Source organism: Schistocerca nitens, chromosome 1, assembly GCF_023898315.1.
Source record: "Schistocerca nitens isolate TAMUIC-IGC-003100 chromosome 1, iqSchNite1.1, whole genome shotgun sequence".
Lineage (NCBI taxonomy): Eukaryota > Metazoa > Arthropoda > Insecta > Orthoptera > Acrididae > Schistocerca > Schistocerca nitens.
The window spans coordinates 250,634,398-250,660,870 of NC_064614.1; the positions used below are offsets into that span (position 1 = coordinate 250,634,398).

General features: G+C 43.0%; 1 protein-coding gene across 15 annotated transcripts in view; it reads left to right on the forward strand.

Annotated features, from left to right (window-relative positions):
- The window catches only part of LOC126247140 (synaptopodin-2), a 420,967-nt gene that overhangs the window by 103,310 nt on the left and 291,184 nt on the right, over positions 1–26,473 (forward strand). For 9 of the 15 annotated variants that reach the window (XM_049948459.1, XM_049948464.1, XM_049948461.1 and 6 more), the window contains 2 exons: positions 18,601–18,712; positions 21,229–21,435. In XM_049948459.1, coding sequence (XP_049804416.1) covers positions 18,641–18,712; positions 21,229–21,435 — 279 coding nt within the window. In that variant the 5' untranslated portion in view covers positions 18,601–18,640. The remainder of the gene's footprint in view (positions 1–18,600; positions 18,713–21,228; positions 21,436–26,473) is intronic. The other 6 variants (XM_049948460.1, XM_049948463.1, XM_049948462.1 and 3 more) reach the window with 1 other exon arrangement.

Genomic DNA, 26,473 nt, shown 5'->3' on the forward strand with positions numbered 1-26,473 from the left:
TCAAATGAAAATCTTAAATATTTTTTAAAAAATTTTATTTGTTGGGCAGAGGTGGTTCAAAGCTGTATCACTTTTCAACATAATCTCCCCCACGCTCAATACAAGTCCTCCAGCGTTTACAAAGTGCATAAATTCCTTTAGAAAAAAAATCTTTTTGTAGTCCGCACAACCATTCATGCACCGCGTGGCGTACCTCGTCATCCGAACGAAACTTCTTTACTCCCATTGCGTCTTTGAGTGATCCAAACATATGGAAATCACTTGGGACAAGGTCTGGTGAGTATGGTGGATGAAGAAGACACTCAAAATGCAGGTCTGAGATTGCTACAACTGTTGTACGGTCAGTGTGGGGCCTTGCATTGTCATGTTGCAAAAGGACATCTGCTGACAGCAATCCACGTCACTTTGACTTGATTGCAGGCCGCAGATGATTTTTTAGGAGATCTGTGTATGATTCACTGGTGACAGTGGTCCCTCTAGGAATGTAATGTTCCAAAATGACGCCTTTTTCGTCCCAAAAGAAAGTCAGCATAACCTTCCCTGCTGATGGTTCTGTTCGAAACTTCTTTGGTTTTGGTGATGAAGAATGGCGCCATTCCTTGCTCGCTCTCTTCGTTTCTGGTTGGTGGAAGTGAACCCAGGTTTCGTCCCCAGTAACGATTCTGGCAAGGAAGCCATCACCTTCTCGTTTAAAGCGCCGAAGAAGTTCTTCACAAGCATCAACACGTCGTTCTCTCATTTCAGGAGTCAGTTGCCGTGGCACCCATCTTGCAGACACTTTGTGAAACTGGAGCACATAATGCACAATGTGGTGTGCTAACCCATGACTAATCAATAAACTTGCTGCAGTGTCATTCAGTGTCACTCTCCGGTTTTCCTTCACTATGGCTTCAACTGCTGCAATGTTCTGTGGAGTCACAATTCGTTGTGCGTGAGCTGGACGAGGAGCATCTTCCACTGAAGTCACACCATTTGCGAACTTCCTACTCAATTCGTAGACTTGTTGCTGTGACAAACACGCATCACCGTACTGAACCTTCACTCGTCGATAAATTTCAATAGGTTTCACACCTTCACTACGTAAAAACAGAATAACAGAACGCTGTTCTTCCCTGGTGCAAGTCGGAAGTGGGGCGGCCATCTTTATACTGATACTGCGACGGTATGTGTGCATCTGCACTATGCTGCCACCTACAGGCGATTCTGCACGCTGTTTGTAGCACGCTTGCCAACTTACAGGATAACGGCGCGAAATTTCGATTTGTTATTACAAGCTTAAGGTTTTCATTTGACTCACCCTCGTAACACATTCCGTTTCCGCAATTTCTGTGGTACAAGTTTTAAGTGAATCATCCTGTATATTCTCAATACTGGTGCTCAGACACAGACTCCAGGAAGGCCGGTCCATTTCAGGAATGTTATTGTCAACAAACCATTCCATCACAGGTGCTGCTTTATGACAGGAAACGTTGACAGGCTGATACACACATTCATTCTCTCCAACATGTTCCTCTACTATAGACAGTATACAAGGCTCTAAAATGTGTTCATATCCTTTCGCTCTTAGCGGTTTCTTAAGCACCACAAGGAGACTAGACCTAAACCACGAGGAAGATCCCCCATACCGTAACACTAGCTTGTTCATTTTCCTTGTTGGCACTACACATGACGGCAGGTAACGTTCTCCAGGAATTCGCCAAACTCAAACCCTTCCATCGGATTGCCACAGTGTATAGCGCGATCTGTTATTCCAAATCACTCGTTCCAGTCATTGGCATTCTTTTTAACTCACGAGTGATTCTTTCCGCTGACTTCACACTAATTAATACGACCATCCTCCGCAATGAAACTTCCTGGAAGGTTAAAACTGTGTGTCGGACCGAGACTCGAACTCGGGACCTTTGCCTTTCGCGGGCAAGTGCTCTACCAACTGAGCTACCCAAGCAAGACTCACGACCCGTCCTCACGGCTTTAAATCCGCCAGTACCGCGTCTGCCAGGAAGTTTCATACCAACGCACACTCCGTTGCAGAGTGAAAAAAAAGAAAATTTCATTCTGGAAACATCCCCCAGGCTGTGGCTAAGCCATGTCTCCGCAATATACTTTCTTCCAGGAGTGCTAGTTCTGCAAGGTATGCAGGAGAACTTCTGCGAAGTTTGGAAGGTAGTAGACGCGGTACTGGCGGAATTAAAGCTGTGAGGACGGGTCGTGAGTCGTGCTTGGGTAGCCCAGTTGGTAGAGTACTTGCCCGCGAAATGTAAAGGTCCCGAGTTCGAGTCTCGGTCCGATACACAGTTTTAATCTGACAGGAAGTTTCATATCAGAGCACACTCCGCTGCAGAGTGAAAATTTCATCCTCTGCAATGCTCGGCGGTTCCTCTAGGTCAGTACCTCAGTTCTGCATGGTTTCGGATTAGCTGCGGCTGTCCTCGTTTCCATGACATAATCACAATAGTCGACTTGTGTAGCTTCTGAAAGATTGAAATTTCCCTGACGGATCTATTAGGGAAGTGACACCAAATGACAAGTTCACGTTCGAAGTCACTGAGATCTCGCCGTTCTGCTGTTAAAGCTTCTCTGCTGACAACAAAGTATACTGGCGGGTCGGTCTCTCGTGATATCTAGTGGCCAAATCCGCATTACACCGGACTGTCCGGAAACTTGGATCAGATAATGTAGCATCGCCTCATCGTACAGATGAGCTACTTTCAGAGGTAGGTCAAACTTTCGTTGTGGAGTACTTACAGTTTTGCTGATAACAGCGAAACTTTTCCCCTATGTTACGTGTAGAAAAGTGTGGCTTTTCAGTGATGCGCCGTTTGTGTAGCAGTCGTTGCTGAACCTGGAGGTTTACACTGTGTTCGCGGATTAAGGCTCGACGCGTCTGGCCACGATGTCTTCTCCTATGCCATACTCTTCATATTAGAGAAGCAATTCACCCAACTTCCGCAGTTATTTGTTGGAGATATTCCAATTCACGTTTACGCTTCCCTCTAGCACCATCGCAGTTATTTCCTGAAGTCATAACACAGTCCTGTCATCCTGTTCTTTCTTCTTGTTAGTATATTTCTTTCCTCGCCAACTCTACGAAGAATCTTCATATTTATTATCGAATCAGTCCAATGAGTTTTCTACATTCTTCTGTAGCACTATATCTTTTCTTTGCTGGTTTTACAGCAGAGGATGCTTCGCTTTCATACAATTCTGTGCTTTAGACTCACACTCTCAGACACTTCTTGATGTGTCGGCAGCTGGGCCAACACCTTGTAGATCGAAGTGGCTGAAAGTGCACGCTAAACTAACGCAGACGGGCGCGAAGTACTGGAACATGAGACTTATTAATGAATAAGAAGAAAAGTACGTAGCTGGAATAAGATACTTAACTTTATTCTCTTGTTGGAATACATCTCTTGAATAGTAGTAAGCTATAAGCACTGATACAAATGGCGCCTTGCTAGGTAGTAGCTATGGAATAAGCTGAAGGCTATTCTATCAGTCTCTCGGCAAATGAGAGGAAGACTTGGTAGGTCTGGTCGCAAGCTATGTCGTCCGTACAACTGGGGCGAGGTCATGTCCGTGTCTTGTGACCTGCCATGTGGTGGCGCTAGGTTTGCGATTACACAGTGGCGACACTCGGGTCCGACATGTACTACAGGACCGCGGCCGATTTAAGTTACCACCTAGCAAGTGTGGTGTCTAGCGGTGACACCACACTTCTTACTCAAATTAAGGTCTACGTTTAATACTAGTGGACTTCCTGTAGCGCTGAGAGCCACTCTTGCCTGTGCTACTCTGCTTCTTATATTCGTCTTACACCACCAGTCATGTGTTATCTTGCTCCCAGTGTGGCAAATTTCCTTAACTTCGTCAACTGCGTGGTCCCCAAATTTGGTGTTAGGTTTATCGTTAATCTCATTTAAGCTACTCTCCATTACTGACGTCTTTCTTTGTTTTACTCTCAGTTCAAATGGTTCAAATGGCTCTGAGCACTATGGGACTCAACTGCTGTGGTCATCAGTCCCCTAGAACTTAGAACTACTTAAACCTAACTAACCTAAGGACATCACACACATCCATGCCCGAGGCAGGATTCGAACCTGCGACCGTAGCGGTCGTGCGGTTCCAGACTGTAGCGCCTTTAACCGCTCGGCCACTCCGGCCGGCACTCTCAGTCTAAACTCTGTGGTCATTAGCCTGTTCATTTCATACAAGAAGTCCTGTAATTGTGTTTCACTTCCACTCAGCATAGCAATGTCTTCAGTGAATCTTATCACTGATATCCTTTCACACTCAATTCTAATCCCGTTCCTGAACCTTTATTTTATTTCCGTCGTTGCTTCTTCGATGTACAGGTTAAACAGTAGGGCAGAAAGTCTGCAACCTTGCGTTACAACTTTTTTAATCGTAGCACTTCTCTCTAGTTTTCTCTTCATGTTGTTCCCTTTTGGTGTTTGTACAGATTGTGTAGGGGCAGTCAACTGAAGACGAAATGTGAGAAAATATAAATAAACTGTTTATTATTACAAAAGTAGTAGCCATAACTATTGATACATTTATCCTATTGTGAGACAAGACGCTCAAACCGTTCACGAAAAAATGGTTTCGGTTGCCTACGGAACCACGGTTGTACCCAGACGTGCACTTTGAAGCAAATCGACGGCCTCGGATGTCTTTCTTCATGGGTCCAAAAATACACTGAAGAGCCGAACAAACTGTACACCTGACTAATATCAGGTAGAGCCCCCGCGAACATGCAGAAGTGCCGCAACACGACGTGGCATGGACTCGATAATGTCTAAAATAGTGCTGGAGGGAATTGACACCGTGAATCCTGCAGGGCTATCCATAAATCCGTAAGTGAACGAGGGGTGAAGAACTCTTCTGGACAGCGCGTTGCAAGGCATCCCAAATATGCTCAATAATGTTCATGTCTGGGGAGTTTGGTGGCCAGCGCAAGTGTTTAAACTCAGAAGAGTGTTCCTGGAGGCACTCTGTAGCATTTCTTGGCATGTGGGGTGTCGCATTGTCCTGATGGAATTGCCGAAGTCCGTCCGAATACACAATGGACATGAATAGATGCAGGTGATCAGACAGGATCTTACGCACGTGTCACCTGTTGTAGAGTCCTATCTAGACGTATCAGGGGTCCCATACCAATCCAACTGCACACGCCCCACACAATTACAGAGCTTCCAGCAGCTTTAACAGTCCCCTGCTAACATTCAGGGTCCATGGATTCATGAGGTTTTCTCCATCCCTTTCACGTCTATCCGCTCGATACAATTTGGAACGTAACTCGTCCGACCAGGCAACGTGTTTCCAGTCATCAACAGTCCAGTGTCGGTGTTGACAGGTCCAGGCGAGGCGTAAAGCTTTGTGTCGTGGAGTCATCAAGGGTACACGAGTTGGCCTTCGGCTCCGAAAGCCCATATCGACGAAGTTTCGTTGAATGGTTCGCAGGCTGACACTTGTTGACAGCCCAGCATTTAAATCTGCAGCAATTTGCGGAAGGGTTGCACTTCTATCACTTTGAACGATTTTCTTCAATCGTCGTTGGTCCCGTTCTCGTAGGATCTTTTTCCGGCCGCAGCGATGTCGGAGAGATTTGATGTTTTACCGGATTCCTGATGTTCACTGTACACTTATGAAATGGTCGTACGGGAAAATCCCCGCTTCATCGCTACCTCGGAGATGCTCCGTCCCATCGCTCGTGCGCCGACTATAATACCACGTTCAAACTCACTTAAATCTTGATAGCCTGCCATGTAGCAGCAGTAACCGATGTAACTAATGCGCCAGACACTTGTTTTATACAGGCGTTACCGGCCGCAGCCCGTATCCTGCCTTGTTACATATTTCTGTATTTGAATATGCATGCCTATACCAGTTTGTTTGGAGCTTCAGTGTATGAAATTCGCATTGGGAGACATTGAGACTGTATGGAGGATTTGTATAGGTTTCCTAGCGAAACTTCTGCGGGCCACTTCTTGCACGGTTGTTAGACTACGCTGCTGAAGTTAAGCTGGGCCCACATGTTGCCAAGACTGTTTGAATTACGCTGCAGAAGTTTCGTTGGGAAGCCTTTAACATCCTCCGTACCATCCCGATCTATCCTCATGCAATTTCCATATTTTTGGTGCTCTAAAGAAAGACATTCACGGCGGTTAATTTGCTCCGAATGAAGAGCTGCACGCCTGGTTACGTCATGGTCCCGTAGGCAGTCGCAAACAGTTTTGCATGGAGGGGTCGCAGGTTCGAATCCTGCCTCGGGCATGGATGTGTGTGATGTCCTTCGGTTAGTTAAGTTTAAGTAGTTCTAAGTTCTAGGGGAATGACGACCTCAGAAGTTAAGTCTCATAGTGCTCAGAGCTATTTTTTTTCCATAGAGGCATTGACCTTCCTGTCTGACAGTGGGATAAATGTATTAGTATTACTTCTGAAATAATTAACAGTTTACTTACTTTTTTCCGTCTGTCTCGTTTTCATTTCACTGTCCCTTATATATTACCCTTCCTTCCCTATCACTTATATCTATTTTTCTGTAAAACTCCAACATCTTGCTGCACTTTACTTTGTCGAACGCTTTTTCTAGGCCGCAAATCCTATGAGAGTGTTACGATATTTTAAAAGTTTTGACTCCTTTATCGAGCGGAATGCCTGAACTGCCCCTCTGGTGCCCTTACGTTTTCTAAATCCAATTTCATAGTCATATAACAGAACGTTTGCTTTCTTTTCCATTATTCTTGTAAAGTATTCGGATAAATGAGATGTTAAGTTGATTGTACCATAGTTTGCGCATTTATCTCCCTTTGGTATGCCAGAGAGTCTACGGATGAAATATTTCCGAAAGTCGGACGGTATATCCTCAGTCTCATAGACTCGCGGATAGCTTTCCAAATATTTATTCTGTATGACTGCTGGGTGGTGGTTGGCAGTGGGGGACAGGGGGGGGGGGGGGGGGTACATGGAGGAGCTGCGGTTTGTGTAGACGTTGCAGAGGCTTTGCCGCCGCCATCCGCTCTGCTTGCCTTATGAGTGTTGGGCTCTGGGTGTCGTCGCATAGGCGGTCGCACACAGCCAGAGGTGGCGCGCCGCTGCTGTAGGGAACACCCAGTCGTAAATAACCCGTCCGGCGCGGCTATTTCGGCAGCACAGCCACCGTCCGGGCTGCGGGACCGTTGCGATCCTTGTCTCCGCACAGAGGAGCTGCTGCTGAGCCCAAAACCGTTATGCCTCCGCGATTAACAGTCAGTACCAAGTTCAAAAGCTCATATGAAAAATAGTGTGGCTAGGTTGATGTCACACACGATATGATGGAGTAAGTGACACGATTTCTAGCAACATTTCCAGGCAGAAATAACCAAATCGATTTAGTTTGGTCCCACGTGACTACAACAGCCAACTTTCGTCAAAAAGGTTCAGTAAATTTACCCACCTGCTTTTCGGCAGAAGCTATTTTTCCGAAGATTCGCCATTCAAGTTCCCTGAGCATCTGTGACACCATTTCGTAGGGATGTACTGAAATATTAGGCTCCTGACAGTGTGTTTCTAAATTATTTCGATGTGTGCTCTACTGCCTGCAGGGTAAGGACTCGGAACGCTAAAGCAGAACTCTAGAATTGGTTCCCCTAGCGTCACGCGTACACCGTCCATCACAGATACCGTTTTATAGGAGATAAAATTATTCAAAACTTCATCTTCTCCAGAAAAGCTAGCCATACGTACGAAATAAAATAACCACCCATTAGCGCGATAGGGAATCAAGAGACGTGCGCACTGGGCTAATATCCGAGAGAAGTGGGGTTAAAATCCCCGTCCGACAATCCTAAATGAGATTCGATGCAATTTCTCTAAACCATTTCACGGGTCTGGTGCTCAAAGAAACTGTCGCCGCTTGTATTTGCATGGAAATGGCTGGAGAGATGGCGCAACGTTCCTCAAATTCACATATTCTGAGTTTGGCTGTCAAACTTTCCCACAATGTCCCATGGAATGAGGAAATGCGAATCGATATCCCTCTGTCAAATGGGAGACCAAGTTCGGCTTCCCTCTGGTGCTGTGCGGGAAAAGTAGGCGATGTGTCTGTACCTCAATTCACTTGCATCCCCTCTACACCTTTGTCATCAAAAAACCAACACGGCACTACGTTCTTCACGTTCTCTACACAGTGGCATACATGAAGAACGCACACGCGCGAGCCAGCTTCACACTTTAATTTAAATATATGGATATGAATAAAGAAAACTTTTCGATTAAGCGCCTCAAGTCTGGGAGTAATGTCGTGCACCTTCGTTGGGATAATTTCCGGCTTCCTGCAATAAGGCCGCAGCAGACTTCCTTACCTATCCTTGTCTAAGTTAACTCCTGGTTCGTTTCTAGCGACAGCTATGACGACGAAGCTCTAAACTGTAACCTTACTTCGAATGCGACACTTAGAAGAATTGTACACTTGGTTTAAGTAAACAAACATCAGTATGGATGCCAAAATCAGACAACAATAACAGATAGAACCTTATACGCTACGCGTGAAACGTTATTTACGTAGACTCTCACTGTTTGTCCACTGCACAGACTCTCAGATGGATATGCATAAATTAGAAATGCTGTTACTTGAGTCGCATAAAACGCCATGCCTTGTTGTAGTTCCTGTTAGATTTTACAATAACTGCAGTGTGCATTAGCCACTGTTCTTGATCATACTTATCTCCAGTTTCACGAAGGTTATAAGGCAAAACATGGAGTACTTTCGAAACAATAGGTATATTGATCATGTCAGTGACAGACAGTACACGCTTACCACTGTTCTTGATCATACTTATCTCCAGTTTCACGAAGGTTATAAGGCAAAACATGGAGTACTTTCGAAACAATAGGTATATTGACCATGTCAGTGACAGACAGTACACACCTCATAAAGGAAAATCGCACCCAAATAACACTGAAACTGATCTCAACGTACTAAGAGACAGAATCTCTTACCAAAAGCTCACAACCGAGGAGAATTTCCAAACACGAAAACCAATAATACAAGACAAGAAAGAATTGAACGAATACACAACACTGCAGAAAAACGCTATTTACGATACTTAATTAATTATACAAAGTCACTTCCTTAAAGACACCCTAGCATTCAGATACTTCCTATTACCCAGAAACATCTTATTCTCAGCCCTGCTCCTCTACCTCCTACACCGAGCGAGGTGGCGCAGTGGTTAGCAAACTGCACTCGCATTCGGAAGGACGACGGTAAATCCCGTGTCCGGCCATCCTGATTTAGGTCCTCCGTGATTTCCCTAAACCGTTCCAGGCTAATTCCGGGATGGTTCCTTTGAAAGGGCACGGCCGACTTCCTTCGCTGTCTTTCCCTAATCCGATGAGACCGATGACCTCACTGTTTGATCTCCTCCCCCAAAAACAACCCTCTCCCTCTTCTCTCTCTCTCTCTCTCTCTCTCTCTCTCTCTCTCTCTCTCTCACACACACACACACACACACACACACACACACACACACACACGAATCAGGTAAGTTCTCCCTTATTTCCTATACCACAAAAAATCACATTCAACATTCGAAAATTAGCGCCACAAATCAATGAACAAGTGAGCGGCGACCATAACATTGCATCTCTCGAAGAGACTGCTCACATAAACTATTCCTAAATCTCATATTCGTATAAGAAAATTTGTGAACTTTGGTGAGGCTCAAGTGAAAGACTGTATGTAATTATAATTGACAACCAAGGCAATAAAGATCTACAATACTTCGGACAACAGAAAACACAACCAGTACTACTGTCACCCTTGTAAAAAGAATTCAAAAGAAATTTCTATTTGAACAAAGAAACAAATTCTTCTATTTACTTTACAAATGACATGCTGTCAAACCATGAACATTCCTAAAATCAACCCAACCTCTGCATTTGCATCTTCGCAATTAATGTACTTTCAGATGCGCAATCATAAAATATTAAAAAGTGCACACGTTATAGTTGTTAGGCATAAAACAGAAAACCAACCAACAGAAAACCAACCACTAACTCCGTATAATAATTTTACAGACATACAACCCACTGAAGATGATCCGTGTGTGTCTAAACATGTTTGATGAGTGGTTCAAATGACTCTAAGAACTATGGGACTTAACATCTGAGGTCATCAGTCCCCTAGACTTAGAACTACTTAAATCTAACTAACCTATGGACAACACACACATCCATGCCCGAGGCAGGATTCGAACCTGCGACCCTAGCAGCAGCGCGGTTCCGAACTGAAGCGCCTAGAACCGCTCGGCTACACCGGCCGGCAAACATGTTTCAGTAATGAAATAAACTCTGTTTGGCAGAAGGTTGAGTTTTAAAAATCCAAAATCCTGTCGTTCGCTTACGATGCTGTTGTCTGATGGTTGGTGTCGTCGGTGGATAATTGTAAGGAATCCAGAATAACGAATTAAATGCGCTGTCTGACAAAAAAGTGAAACATGTAGAAGACATTGTCGGACATCAATGGAAATTTACATACGTTCACACCATCGGCAAGGATGTAAATCATTTCGGTTTAGCCCGCAGCTCGTGGTCGTGTGGTAGCGTTCTCGCTTCCCGCGCCCGGGTTCCCGGGTTCGATTCCCGGCGGGGTCAGGGATTTTCTCTGCCTCGTGATGGCTGGGTGTTGTGTGATGTCCTTAGGTTAGTTAGGTTTAAGTAGTTCTAAGTTCTAGGGGACTGATGACCATAGATGTTAAGTCCCATAGTGCTCAGAGCCATTTGAACCATTTCGGTTTAAATTCTCTGTGATAGGTAGAACGGCCACCACAGTTCATTAGTATTGTTACCAGCCCTGTTGTCTTCATTTGACCAGGTGGTCTAATTGTGTAGTATCCGTATTTGTGGGGCATTCGTATGTGGCAGTCGCCCGAAGTTAAAGTGAATGGAACCGTGAGGACACGCATACGCATTGTCAAGGTTTCGGTCGACCACGTCTTATCATAGGAAGGGAACATCACCGTATTGTACACTGAGCACATAGCAACCAATCCACAACTGTATCTGCCATCTGAGAACAAGCAGCGAAATCCTGCAGCGTTCTGTGTCTGCCTGCAGTCAACAACAGCGGCACTAGGGAATTAACGTCCTACGCGTATGTTACCGTTGACACCACAGCAGAAACGGCTGCGTTTGGAGTGGTACCGTGATAGGGAAGCATGGACTGTTGATAAATGGCGTCGCATTGTGTTCAGCGACGAATCGCGGTTCTGCGCTACCCCAAATTACCATCGTCGAAGAGTGTGTCGGCAGTCATGGGAGAGGTCCCATTTTTCCAATGGAGGCTCAGCGCTGTTACTCCTGACATTGTGGTATGGGCTACGATTTCACCTCTCGGGTGGTAGGGACTGAGGGAAATTTGGCGGCACAACGGTACGTCACTGACATGCTACATCCTCATGTCTTACTTTCCAAGTATTGTGGTGCCATTTTGCAACAAGGCAGTACTCGTACACACGAGACACAGTTCTCTATGAACTGCTTGCTTGATGCTGAATACTCCAGTGTCCAGCCAGGTCCCCGTATCTGTCGCAGAGCGAGGACGTCAGCTCCGTCCCGATCACACCACCACCATGGATAACAAGGACCAGTTACAACAGTTGTGGGCCAACTGCCTCAGAAGATAATACAGCAACTTTATAAGCCCTTTCAGGCCGAGTCAATCCATGCAACCAAGCTGCAAAGAGTGCAACGTCGTAGTGATAAATAGGCCCACTGCAAGCTCGTTGTAAATTTGACTCGATTTTGTAATCATTGAAATAACATTGCAAACACTCTCAACCAGAAAAGTTTCGTTTAGTTTAGCGAATGAAAGGTTGTCACAAAGGTGGAGGATTGTAAAGGCACGTCCATTTTATCTATGTATTTATTTTTTCTTTGAGTTGTCAGTCTTCTGACTGGCTTGATGAGGTCCGTCACGAATTCCTCTCCTGTGCCAACCTCTTCATCTCAGAGTATCAAATGCAACCTACGTCCTCAATTATTTGCTGAATATATTCCAGTTTCTGTCTTCCACTACAGTTTTTACCCCATACAGCTGCTTCTAGTACCACGGAAGTTATTCTCTGATGTCTTAACAGAAGTCCTATCATCCTGTCCCTTCTTCTTTTCAGTTTTTTTCATATATTCCTTTCCTCGCCGATTCTGCACAGAACCTCCTCATACCTTACCTTACCAGTCCACCTAATTTTTAACACTCTTCTGTAGCATCACGTGTCAAATTCTTCGCTTCTCTTCTTTTCCGGTTTTCCCATAGTCCATATTTCACTACCGTACAATGCCGTGCTCCAAAGGTACATTCTCAGAAATTTCTTCTTCAAATTAAAGCCTATGTTTGATACTAGAAGGTTTCTCTTGGTCACGAAGGTACTTTTCGCCATTGCTAGTCTGCTTTTGATGTCCACCTTGCTCCATCAGTCATCGGTTATTTTGCTGCCTAGGTAGCAGGATTCTTTAACTTCGTCTACTTCGTGATCAGAACTCCTGATGTTAAGTTCAAATAGTTCAAATGGCTCTGAGCACTATGAGAGCGCAGTGGTTAGCACACTGGACTCGCATTCGGGAGGACGACGGTTCAATCCCGTCTCCGGCCATCCTGATTTAGGTTTTCCGTGATTTCCCTAAATCGTTTCAGGCAAATGCCGGGATGGTTCCTTTCAAAGGGCACGGCCGATTTCCTTCCCAATCCTTCCCTACCCCGAGCCTGCGCTCCGTCTCTAATGACCTCGTTGTCGACGGGACGTTAAACACTAACTACCACCACCACGAGACTTAACATCTGAGGTCATCAGTCCCCTAGGACTTAGAACTACTTAAACCTAACTAGCCTATGGACATCACACACATCCATGCCCGAGGCAGGATTCGAACCTGCGACCCTAGCGGTCGCGCAGCTCCAGACTGAAGCGCCTAGAACCGCTCGGTCACACCAGCCGGCTGATGTTAAATTCCTCGCCGTTCTCATTTCTGCTACTTGTCATTAGTTTCGTCTTTCTCTGATTTACTCTCAGTCCATATCCTGCACTCATTAGAATGTTCATTTCATTCAGCAGATCCTGTAATTCTTCTTTACTTTCACAGAGGATAGCAATGTCATCAGCGAATCTTATCATTCATATTCTTTCACCTTGAATTTTGATTCCACTCTTGAACGTTCCATTTCCATCATTGCTTCTTCGATATATGGATTAAACAATAGTGGCGAAACACTACATCCCTGTCTTACACCCCTTTTAATTCGAGCATAATGTTCTTGGTCTTCCAGTCTTATCGTTCCTCTTGCGTCTTACACGTATTGTGTATTACCCGTCTATCCCTATACCCTACTCCTATCTTTCTCAGAATTTCGGACATCTTGCACGACTTTACATTGTCGAACGCTTTTTCAAGGTCAACAAATCCATGACTGTGTCTTGATTTTGCTTTAGTCTTGCTTCCATTATCAAAGCAACGTCAGAGCTGCCCTTCTGGTGCCTTTATCTTTCCTAAAGCCAAATTGATCGTCATCTAAAACATCTACGATTTTGTTTTCCATTCTTTTGTATATTATTCTTGTCAGTAGCTTGGATGCATAAGCTGTTAAGTTGATTGTGTGACAATTCTCGCACTTGTCAGCTCTTGCAGTCTTCGGAATTGAGTGGATGATGTTTTCATGAAAATCAGATAGTATATCGCCAGCCTCATAAATTCTACACACCAACTTGAATAGTCGTTTTGTTGCCATTTACCCCAATAATTTTAGAAATTCAGATGGAGTATTATCTATCCCCTCTGCCTTATTCGATTTTAAGTCTTCCAAAGCTCTTTTAAATTCTAATTCTAATACTCCTTTGTATCCATGTTTTTCTTTCAAACTTCTGTAATTACCATTTTTAGAGATGTCCATTACTCCTCAAATGAACTGTCTACTGAGCCATTCATTACGGCTGTATCTATAACCCTAGAGAACTTCAAGATTATCTCTTCATTCCTGTACGTAACAAAATGTTAAGCTCTTTCGCAGGAAAGGATGCTAGTTTTCAGGTCTTTTTTTCATTGAAACGTTCACAGAGAGAAGTAACACTAATCACATTTAGCACTTTGACGTAACCGTCTGCAAAGTAAACATAAGTCGCAGAACGACATTTGAACAGCGGAAGACATAGAACCTGCGGCTACTTCTGTCACTGAAAGAAGTGTGAGTAGAATATAGAACATCAAAGCAAGCAAAGAAGCCACTCAGCACAGGGGAAGTCGGAAACGAGCGCTAGGAGATGTGAGCTGCACCAGAATAGATAATATGAGGCAGCACGAAAGGAAGTATTGGAGGAAAAACGAATCGTTCATTCTACAGTTAAGCAGGTAGAAATGCCTTCATAACGGTCAACCAAAACCATGATGTCGAAAAGGGCATAAAATGTGCTCGACTTGTATAGTGGGACCTTGCATCAGTTTTAGCAGATTTTCTCAAATTTCCTATCACCGGCAACAGTGACAGACCATTCCTGTTCTTGAAAGCACTCTAACTGGGTGTCATGTTGGTACTTCGGTTCACAACCTATGGGAATACAGGCGGTTACAAAATGTATTTAGCGCATTTTCCACCATTATAATGTAAAGTGACAGCAAAATGTTATTCAAACTTTTTTCACGTAGAACGGTCGTGACATACAGGGGTAATCTTATTCAAAAGCCTCAGAACGACAAACGAATTTTGCAGGCAGCAGTGTCACTATCGGTAAAGTCTCCAAATGTCAACTCGGACCCAGTTCTGTCTATACCCAGTTTGCAAATGCAGCATCGCTGCTGTTGACTAGCATTTATGGCGTACGCTGTTAACCGAAAAGGAGCTCTAGACACTCGAATGATCCACTCAGTTTCTATCTAGCCCATCACTAGCCCATGTCACTCACTTCTGCTAGTGCGGAGGCGATCATCCAGAGGTATAGCCCGTCAGAAACCCGACTGTGGCGGGAAAGTTTCATTATTATTATGCACTCTGTTGGCCGCTTCCGTAGCTGTGTGGTCAGCGCGGCGGACTCCGATGCGCCGGCACGGAACTCAGCGTGTACGGTCAGTGGGTTAGCTGCCCTCTGTAATTAAAAAAAACTGAGTAAATGGATAAACGATGAACTTCAATGGGTGTCATGGGACATACGCCCCGAACAAACGCAACGAACGATACCGAACAAAATGAGATTTAAAAAAAAAAAAAATGATTCAAGGGGCCGGGGTTCGATTCGTGGCCGCGATGGAAATTTTACCCGCTCGTGGACTGGGTGTTGTGTTCATGATTATTGACACGCAAATTGCCGAAGTGTCGTCAAATAAAAACACTTGCACTAGGTGGCCGAATTATCCTAGCTGGGGTCTTCCGCCCAATAATTCCATACAATCATTTCATTTTTTGCCCCCTATTGTGCGTTAATATTCAGTGTTATGTCTCAGAACTCTTCACTGTGTATTTCAGAGTGAAAGAGTGTGACACTGCTACGGGCAACAATGAAAATGAAATTGCGTTTATGCGGCAGCGTCCTCTGGCTGGATTTTAAGAGAATTATCAAATATTACATTTTTTAATTGCGCTTCCTTATAGCCATCAAGATAAGAAAGAGTGAATATTTCGGTCATGTTTTGAGACACAACGAGAGGTACTCCCCTCTCGAGGTATTGCACGTGAACTCTGTCCGAAGAGGCCTCGGAAGGCCCAACGGTACAGACCGACCGCCGTGTCATCCTCAGACGACAGGCGTCCTGGATGCGGAAGTAGAGGACCATTTGGTCAGCACGCCGCTCTCCCGAACGATGTCAGTTTTCGTGACCAGAGCCGCTAACTCACAGTGAAGCAGCTCCTCAATTGGCCTCGCAACGGCAGAGGGCACCCGGCTTGCTGACAGCGCTTGGTAGGTCCGTGTACGGTCACCTATCCAAGTGCTAGCCATGCCTGACATCACATTACTTCGATAATCTGAGGAGAACCGGTTAACCACTGCGGCAAGACCGTTGGTAATGCTGAACTTGGTATAAGAAAAATATCCTTAATAGTCAACGTAAAACATTTGATGAAAGACATCTCATTTGACATAATCTTTCAATAGAAATTATATTTCCAATGATATTGTCATTTTGTATAAAATTGAAAGTAGTCATGTTCACATTGATAAATTATAAAATCTGGTACTTAAATTGTTTTATATTGGCTTCGGTGCCCTCTCCGGGCTACGACTGCTGGGACAAGCTTTGTAAGCTACAAAGTTCTGCTTTGAATATCGTAAATAGTAAGGGTTGCCATAACTTACTGTCTTCTGGATTTTTTAAGGTATATAAGCAAACTGTTTCACAATGACAAACCAACATTCACAGAAATACGACTCCCTGCTACCGCACAATCACGTCCCTCTCTTACAACAGTCCAAACAGGTCTCTTCGTTGCCTCTGACTCTTTAAGAGGCACCCTTACAACGACTCATCTCGCCAAATGCGAGGTAGAAGGACAGAGATACTACAGCTGTAAATAAAGAGTCCTAGCATTTATATAGCTGTCGGTGAAAGTATTTACATTTTCATCACAAAACTCAGTCGCAACATTGTTGTAAATAACTGTGTAAAATTAATGTATGTACTTTTTTGTTAATTAACTACAAAACTGTTCAATTCATGCCTAATGAAAGCAGTAGTTTACAAGGTATACCGCTCACATAGAAACCGATTTATACAAAGTTATTATTTTTTAGAAATTGAGTGATCGAGACCCGGTAGGATTCCTAATATCTATTAGCCTTGATTACATTGCATATCTTTTCAAGGCAGCAGAGGATAAAAACCGGCCGGCCGCGGTGGTCTAGCGGTTCTGGCGCTGCAGTCCGGAACCGCGGGACTGCTACGGTCGCAGGTTCGAATCCTGCCTCGGGCATGGGTGTGTGTGATGTCCTTGGGTTAGTTAGGTTTAAGTAGTTCTAAGTTCTAGGGGACTTATGACCTAAGATGTTGAGTCCCATAGTGCTCAGAGCCATTTGAACCATTTGATAAAAACCGTTTTGGCACCTCGGTAGACAACACGCAGTACTTTTGAAAAAGCGCAAAAAGGAGAACTCCATTAGATTGATTTAAGAATTTACCTATGTTTGTGAAATAATTGTTTTTTCGCCGTTGCAGGTTAAAGTCATCGTGGAAGGTTTCTCTAACTACTTGAAATAGGACAGGTACAAAAACTGAAAGATGTAAACTGAAACCTGATGATTTATTTCAATTTCCTTACCAACTGAATCCTATTTTAGACCAAACATCTGCCTTCCAGCATCTATCAACACCCAGTCAAACTTAACATGTCTCTGTATAAAAGTGAATGCTGCTCCTCTGTTGGACCCGACTTCTTTGAAAATATGAAATTGACACACACACTCATGAGCAGTCGCGCCTGTCTATGTGTGTGTGTGTGTGTGTGTGTGTGTGTGTGTGTGTGTGTATGAGTGAGTGTAAAAAGGATCGAGACAGTCCAAAGAAGAAAATAGAAAATGCTAATAAATTTCTCACTTGTCACTTTTAATTTCTACCAGCACTGTTTAATTTCTACCAGCACTGTTTAAGTAAGCAGAGTAGCCCCTAACAAATATTTGCATATTGTGTCATAAAATATAGTTAATGCTGTAACGAATTCTTTTATCAATTTGGATGCGTTTTTTGTAGATCAAATGAACAATACCTCATTCTGATTCCCAAAATGTTAGTCAGATCACAAAAAACTCGTTTGTCAATGTTTATATGTATGAATGCTGATCATTGACGTTAGTATTCTGAATATATATATATATATATATATATATATATATATATATATATATATATATATATATATATAAATTAAATTTGTCACACACTTTATACTATTGTCTATTTAAATATTCGTTTATGCAGCAGACAATGTTATGAATTACACAGGTGTCTTTGCATCAAACCACTGGAGGTGATAGATCATGCCATGCGAAGCAACTTTTGTGTAGAGACAAAATCTTCGCTGATGCTTCCCAGCGACGTTAGAAGTGCTTTAGTCATCGCCGGCCCTGGGACGACGGGGTCTCACCAAAGTAGCAGGGTCTGCTTACCAGGTGTGTTGCATAATACCGAGCCCAAAAATTGCTAGAGTGATTTTCATCAAAAAAAACCTTGAGAATGCAAGGTATTTTAGAAGCGAACCAGGAACTTCAATTTTACTCGACTTTCGTCCTTTCACGAGAAGTAGATGACTGGATTATGGGCAACACGTATTGCAGATACATGCAGCAAGTGCCCACGCTCTGCTGCCACTCAGGGGCACAACCAACGCAAAAGAACACCTAGCGTCACGGAACATTTTGTCTCTAACAAAAGTTGTTACCTATGCCGTGATTCATCACCCCTAGGAGTTTTTTGCGAACATTTTGAACATCCTGTATTTCGCATGTATATGATTTCAATTTGAGTGTTGTCATCTTTGGATGTCAGATTCTTAACTCAGTGTGCGTTATCTTAAATCTTATTATGACATACTCATGAATTTAAAATTCGCTTCAAAAGAGAATTAATGCACGACTGTTTGTGTTACAGCAGGTTCCTGAACGAGAGAAAACCAGAAAGCAGTGACAAAATGGAAGTAACTCCCACAGGAAACGTCGTCTCTCGGGAACATTCCTCCAGCATGGAAGCTTCCTCTTCGGAGGTAAGATATCAAATGAGAGGTGGGAGTGCACTGACAAATATTTACGAGCATCTCCTACTCGAGGAACGAGCGGCAGGTAAACATAGACGTGGATGCAAAGATTGAGAGATTTCTCAAGTGCAAACAAATAATTCTCTGCACACTTGTTCCCGTTCATGCAGCAGTCTCGTTCATGGGCGATTGCGCATATCTTAACAGAAAATTTAGTATTGCACCATCTGCAGAGATGTGTTGTCCCTGTCTACACGGAATTAACATCTTGCTTATCACTTTTAAATAAAACATTATTTAATCTGAAGTTAAAATAAACTGATGTCTTCAGAATCTAAATTATGCACACACTCCGCAAAGCCACTGTACAGCATAGGGCAGAGAGTGCTTCACTGCGGTATTAGCGGTTTCCTGCCCTGTTGCATACGCGTACTGAGCGAAGACAAATTACTGTTTATTCATATCCGCAGGCGGTGTAATTTTTCTAATCTAGTTCTGACGATCGCTACGCGAGAAGTACGATGGAAGTGGTAGAGCTGTTCATACTCTGAAGTTCAGAACAGAAAAGTGGAATAAGTTAAAATGAGTTTTCCCAAAAGACTGGAAGTCCACATTTCTTCAAATAACAACCATCAGCTTTCATTACCTGAGTGTGCTGCATGTATGTTAATAGGGGAAATATAGGTTTGAGGCACGTTAGTGGTCTTCCTGTACACTGATTTCATTCCGTTCTACGATAGCCATTATGCGCCTCCAAAAGCACGCCAGAAGAGACAGAAAACAACTCAGTTAATGCTCCATGTGGTTGACCGCTGTTCTGTCACTTTCATTGCTAACAATAGAGTAGAAAAGACACAGTCTATATTTTTACTTTAACTCTTACTCTGTCGCGGTATGTTTGCGTATGTTCACAACCAACAGAGTAAAACTATGCGCTACCAGAGATTCGAAACTACTCCTTTGTCTTCCATGTACACTAAGCGCCTCACAGCCCACATCATTGACCCAAAATGACCATTCTTCTGCAAGTTTCTGCAGCTGTTACGGCTATCACGCAGAAGAGACGTCAAAAGTTTAGTAACCGTACGATTAAATCCTTTATATACAATAATTTGTGCTATGACATGAAATTGTAATTTTTTTTAAAAAAGAATGTCTGATACCCAATAGATACTATGTACCAAAGACGTGTGAAAGGGACTTCTGGTGGCGTAAAGTACGGCTAGTCTGCTGAATCCGTAGAATTACATTTAAAGTGTTAGTTGTTGCTAGCCTGTGATAAAGCATTTATAACAAATTCCTAACCTCTGATTGACGTCGTTAGCTTTAAAATGCGAGCGTGCGAACTAACGTGAGAAATACTTTTCAAGGGAGTCATTGCAAAAGTTACCGCTCACAAAATTTGCAGTCATTTTCTCTGGAAATGACTGAATATATATTTTTTAAAAGTGAATAATACGTTTTTTAAGTAGTACGGTCAAACATTTGGAAGAATGTAATTTACGCATGGTATTGTAATGGTATACAAAATTTACTGTTGAAATTATCCTCTATGAAGCACTATATTAAATGATCATACAATGAAGGCTTGCGTGACCGGTTGTCTCAGTTGCTGGTGAATTTTCCGGGTTATATGGTCACTGTCCATTAAATTTCTTCGTTCCTGGCGTTAGGACCAGAGCTGCTTTGGATACCTTCAGAGGTGCTCCTGGTTCCTCTGCGTATTGCCACCTGACGAGTCAGAGGTCAGACAGCGACACGAATACTGTGGAAAGGGGACTAGGTAGAAACTTACACGTGATCGGCAGAGGCAATCCAAACTGTCGTCTGTCAAAGATAAAACTTATGTATCGATTCTTTGGAGATACTGTCCATATATCAGGAAGTGCTCTCCGACATTTGATCCGTCAATAGGCAAGAGTCAGCGGAACCAGGTGCACATCTGCAGATAACTTCAGGAACGATAAAGTTGCGTGGGACACGATCACACAGCCCGGAAGATTCACGAGCAACTACATTGAATATAAACGCATGTGGCTGTTTTCAACTTCAAACTGAGAAGAGCTTTAATCCAATAAATCGTATAAACAATATTTTAACGATTCTAAAAACTGTCACCACGTACAAAAGCGGTATGAGCGAGGAATGACTGTCGTCCATTGACAAAATCAGAAGTTCTTAAAAGCTATCCAGAAGAATTTATTACTCTGGGTGAGTTAGAACGTCTACTTCGATCAGGGCCCAGCGTCCAACATCACTGAATTATCTGGCTTAGGCTCTTGAGGAAAAATGGGGTGCCATTCCCGCACAGACGTTCAGACACCTCATTGAAAGTGTCCCCAATAGAGTTCAGGCCGTGATAAAGGCTGTCCGCTAATAGGCGTCCGTATACTTTTGATCAGATATTGTAGATATTACTGCTCGACCAGAAGCACAACATCTGACAAAATGTGTCAAACGACGTTATTGTTGCTCACGCTTAAAATGCCCGTATCAGAGGCTGACGTCGGCACGTTTCGTTCCAGGAGCGCCGCGAGGTGGGCGGCCGGAAGATCCTGGAGAAGAAGAGCAGCGTGGAGCAGAGCGAGAGCTCGCACGTGGTGGAGGCGAGCAGCTCCACGCGCCGCCTCGAGAGCTCCAGCGTCATCCAGTCGTCCGTGTCCAGCGTCTCCTCCTCCGTGTCCTCCCAGAAGGTGGTCTCCTCCTCCTCCGTGGGCATCGAGTCCAGCCAGGTAAAGAGGATCGAATTCTGAGCGGTGCGGCGGAAGAGGCGACCACCGACACCTGCCGCAGCTGACTTCTGTTTCCTCCACCTCACCGTGCTCAGGTGTCAACTAGCTGTAGCGATTTCGTCTTGTTTAAATTCTTCTCATATTTTTCATTCTCTTTGCACAGGCTTCACACTCATCAAGTATATGCTCCGATCGTAACGCACACAACTACCACCCTCTCTTCTATTTTTTTGCGAATGTAGAGAGCCAAATATGGCCACTGGGAAAAATATCGTTGTCTCGGAATTGGATGTACTCATTATAAAACGACATTTTGGCATGAATATGTGACTCAGATGTACGAAACAGATTGAGAAATGACAATACCGCCATATTTCCTAATCCAGTATTGGTAGGAATAAACGAGATACTTAACCAATCGCGTAGATCACTCTTGTAATGCTGACTTTCAATGCTTTTTCGTGATGTGCTTGACATTAACATCACTATCGCGACTCTTTCGAGTAACGTCATAATTGAGCAAACTCTTGAACACTGCACACAATGGCTTTTTTGAATTTTTTTGTTTATGTTGTATGAACCGTGTTGAGTTGCTTTTTTTGAGTTCCCATACCCAAAGACATCTTTTTAAAAGACATGAACCTTGTGATGTACCACTGTGTGAGATTTTTGTGATTGTTTTTGTCCGATTATTAATCTAACAATAATCGATTTGTAGAGAAAAGAGTTGCAACTTGTACTCATTAGTTTATTGCACAGAACTGGAGCTCTGCAACGCGTGTCTTTTTTTTACGAGTGTAATATGTTGGTTGAACATCAAACCTGTGTTCATTTCCCTTGCGTCTTATCGTGTTGACTCGTGTTTCGTGAAATACTTTAGGGTTATACAGACCTTCATGTGTGGTAAATCATTTTTTTCGTGCTAATTCTATACTTCTCTGAAATCTTTCTTGTTTTAGTGTAAAAAATAAATGTCAAAATGGTGATTAATTGATGTTATTGGACTGTTATTTTAAGAAATGTCACCTGTATGCAAAAAAGACGAAACTGCACATTTCATTTCATTTATGAGCACGTTCCCATAAAAATGCAAAGCAGCTCAAGCACATGATTGTAATTAAGTGTAAACACGTGGCTGAAAGACGAATAAAGTTTTGTGTCAAAGTGTTAAACATAACTTCATTTTACTTGCAGAACGTAGCTTCATAATGTTTTGGAAGTAACGACAACGAAATCTTGGCAAACTTCAGTCATTTATTTAAAAAAAGTCTTATTTTTGAAAGAGAAAAATTATGAACACAATTCTGATTTTTTGTGCTAAAAAGCGTTTAATTAATACCATTCGTCTGTAAACCTGGACGATTGTGTATTGCAAGAAGCCAAGATTTCGAATCGAAAGCTTTGGTACATTTATTATTCAGACCCAGTTCTGGGACTCACAGTCGCAACTCTCTTCTCTAAGAGCTTTTATCCTAACTTTCTTTCTTTTCGTTGCTTTCAGACACAAAACAGAATGAGCTTACTCACTAAAATCTTAAGTAGACCTTTCACGCTTACCAAAACTCTTTTGTTATATCTTCCGAAACATTCTGAAGCTCCCCTTTGACCCAACATACTTATCCTCTTTCTTTGAAAGTCAGACAGAATGATTGGAGCACACCACTCATTTACAGGGTGTTTCAAAAATGACCGGTATATTTGAAACGGCAATAAAACCTAAACGAGCAGCGATAGAAATACACCGTTTGTTGCAATATGCTTGGGACAACAGTACATTTTCAGGCGGACAAACTTTCGAAATTACAGTAGTTACAATTTTCAACAACAGATGGCGCTGCAAGTGATGTGAAAGATATAGAAGACAACGCAGTCTGTGGGTGCGCCCTTCTGTACGTCGTCTTTCTGCTGTAAGCGTGTGCTGTTCACAACGTGCACGTGTGCTGTAGACAACATGGTTTATTCCTTAGAACAGAGGATTTTTCTGGTGTTGCAATTCCACCGCCTAGAACACAGTGTTGTTGCAACAAGACGAAGTTTTCAACGGAGGTTTAATGTAACCAAAGGACCGAAAAGCGATACAATAAAGGATCTGTTTGAAAAATTTCAACGGACTGGGAACGTGACGGATGAACGTGCTGGAAAGGTAGGGCGACCGCGTACGGCAACCACAGAGGGCAACGCGCAGCTAGTGCAGCAGGTGATCCAACAGCGGCCTCGGGTTTCCGTTCGCCGTGTTGCAGCTGCGGTCCAAATGACGCCAACGTCCACGTATCGTCTCATGCGCCAGAGTTTACACCTCTATCCATACAAAATTCAAACGCGGCAACCCCTCAGTGCCGCTACTATTGCTGCACGAGAGACATTAGCTAACGATATAGTGCACAGGATTGATGACGGCGATATGCATGTGGGCAGCATTTGGTTTACTGACGAAGCTTATTTTTACCTGGACGGCTTCGTCAATAAACAGAACTGGCGCATATGGGGAACCGAAAAGCCCCATGTTGCAGTCCCATCGTCCCTGCATCCTCAAAAAGTACTGGTCTGGGCCGCCATTTCTTCCAAAGGAATCATTCATTGGCCCATTTTTCAGATCCGAAACGATTACTGCATCACGCTATCTGGACATTCTTCGTGACTTTGTGGCGGTACAAACTGCCTTAGACGACACTGCGAACACCTCGTGGTTTATGCAAGATAGTGCCCGGCCACATCGCACGGCCGACGTCTTTAATTTCCTGAATGAATATTTCGATCATCGTGTGATTGCTTTGGGCTATCCGAAACATACAGGAGGCGGCGTGGATTGGCCTCCCTATTCGCCAGACATGAACCCCTGTGACTTCTTTCTGTGGGGACACTTGAAAGACCAGGTGTACCGCCAGAATCCAGAAACAATTGAACAGCTGAAGCAGTACATCTCATCTGCATGTGAAGCCATTCCGCCAGACACGTTGTCAAAGGTTTCGGGTAATTTCATTCAGAGACTACGCCATATTATTGCTACGCATGGTGGATATGTGGAAAATATCGTACTATAGAGTTTCCCAGACCGCAGCGCCATCTGTTGTTGAAAATTGTAACTACTGTAATTTCGAAAGTTTGTCTGCCTGAAAATGTACTGTTGTCCCAAGCATAATGCAACAAACGGTGTATTTCTATCGCTGCTCGTTTAGTTTTTATTGCCGTTTCAAATATACCGGTCATTTTTGAAACACCCTGTATGTGTATGTAACATCCTGCACATTAACCTGATTATCACAATATGTAGAATGATCTGGCATCAAACATACTAATAATGAATAATGCTTAAACGATATAGTGCAGGCAGTGTTGCAGTCATATGGGGCATAAACCTCCAAATAGTTTTACATTATGAAACCGTCTTCCGACTTTTAATTACAAGCACGTGCTCAAAGTAACTTACTGTAAGCGTGTCGCTTCTTTAGACAAACTTCAATAGAAGAGGATTATTTTCAACAACGAAGGTATGACCCTTAAGCAACTACTGATAGAGGAAGTTGCTGTCAGAGAGTAAGTAGACAGAGCTGTGTCTTTCCGCGGCAATAATCAAGCGACGTCGTGTTTTTTGTGTGGTCATACGAGAACAAGAAATTGGTTTGCTGAACAGCAAGAAGATCCACGCTCCAGGCAAAGGGGACACTATCAGTATGTGACAGCTAATCAGGTTAGGTATATGATGATTTATACAATTGAATAAATAATTTTCTACATTATCCTTATTGGCAAAATTCATCCTTTTGGAGTAACCAAAAAAATATGTTTTAAAAACGAAATGCGGTATTGTTATGAAATTAATTTTATAATTTAATATATAAGAAACTATCAACCTCGATTGCGGTAATGAAACCAACCTTTACGTAGGTTTCAGCCCAAGTAATTGAGCCTTCTTCAGAAGATGTACCTGAATCTATAATATGTCTATGAGGGCATGGTCTAGAAATAAAACAAAAACAGCCTGAATAGGAGTAGTCACATTTTAAAAATGTGGTACATAAGTACTAAGTCAGGCAGTTTTAGTTTTATTTCTAGACCATGCCCTCAAAGACATATTATATATTCAGGTACATCTTCTGAAGAAGGCTCAATTACTTGGGCTGAAACCTAGGTAAAGGTTGGTTTCATTACCGCAATCGAGGCTGATAGTTCCTTATATATTAGATTATCACGATTGCTGACCGTGCAGGAATGTTGAAAATACAAAAATTTTATAATTCTTTAAGAAAGGAACGCTGCGATATAACATTTTTCAATACGTGCAACGAAACATTTCTTAAAAATGCGAAATATGAAATAAAGAAATAATCGACAGTAGATGTTCGATTTAGCTTCAGGTTGGGAAACGGGGACGATGAAGATGTTGCACTGCCGGTTAAATAAGACTTTGTGGAAAGAAAAGAAACTAGATTAAATAAAACAGAAAAGGAGCCTCGTGTTTACAATTCGTAAGTGAAAACAAAAACAAATTTTGGGCATATATTTCGACATAGCAGATTCGAGGTAAATGTCTTCGAAAGAAAAATGATGAGAGAGGGGGGGGGGGGGGGGGAAGGCACGGGGCGGGGGAGGGTGGCAAGATATAAAATAATAATATTCAATATTCTCGAGGCAAAAAAATCTAAATTACCTATAAATGAAGGAACAACATAAAACAGGGACGAATTATTGCCGTAACAAGGCATGGTCTTTACACGAAAAAGAAGTATATGATAGTGATACTGATGTCTGATTACGATTGATTACATTTAGCCACTTTTCGAAGATAAGTACGGTTGAGTAAGGTTGATGGTGTCCAAATAGCATGGGGCAGCCTGTAGAACACTCACAAGAACACGCAGGAATGTAAAGTGAATAAACTCGAGCCACATCCAAAGAACAAAATACACATACTCTCACCAAAACAACGATGCGGTGATCAATGAAATTTCCCACATTTATATTACTAAATGAGTATCCGATTCAAACTGCAGGTTCCCTATCTAACGGCATACATAGGCAACAAAAACTGACTTTCAAT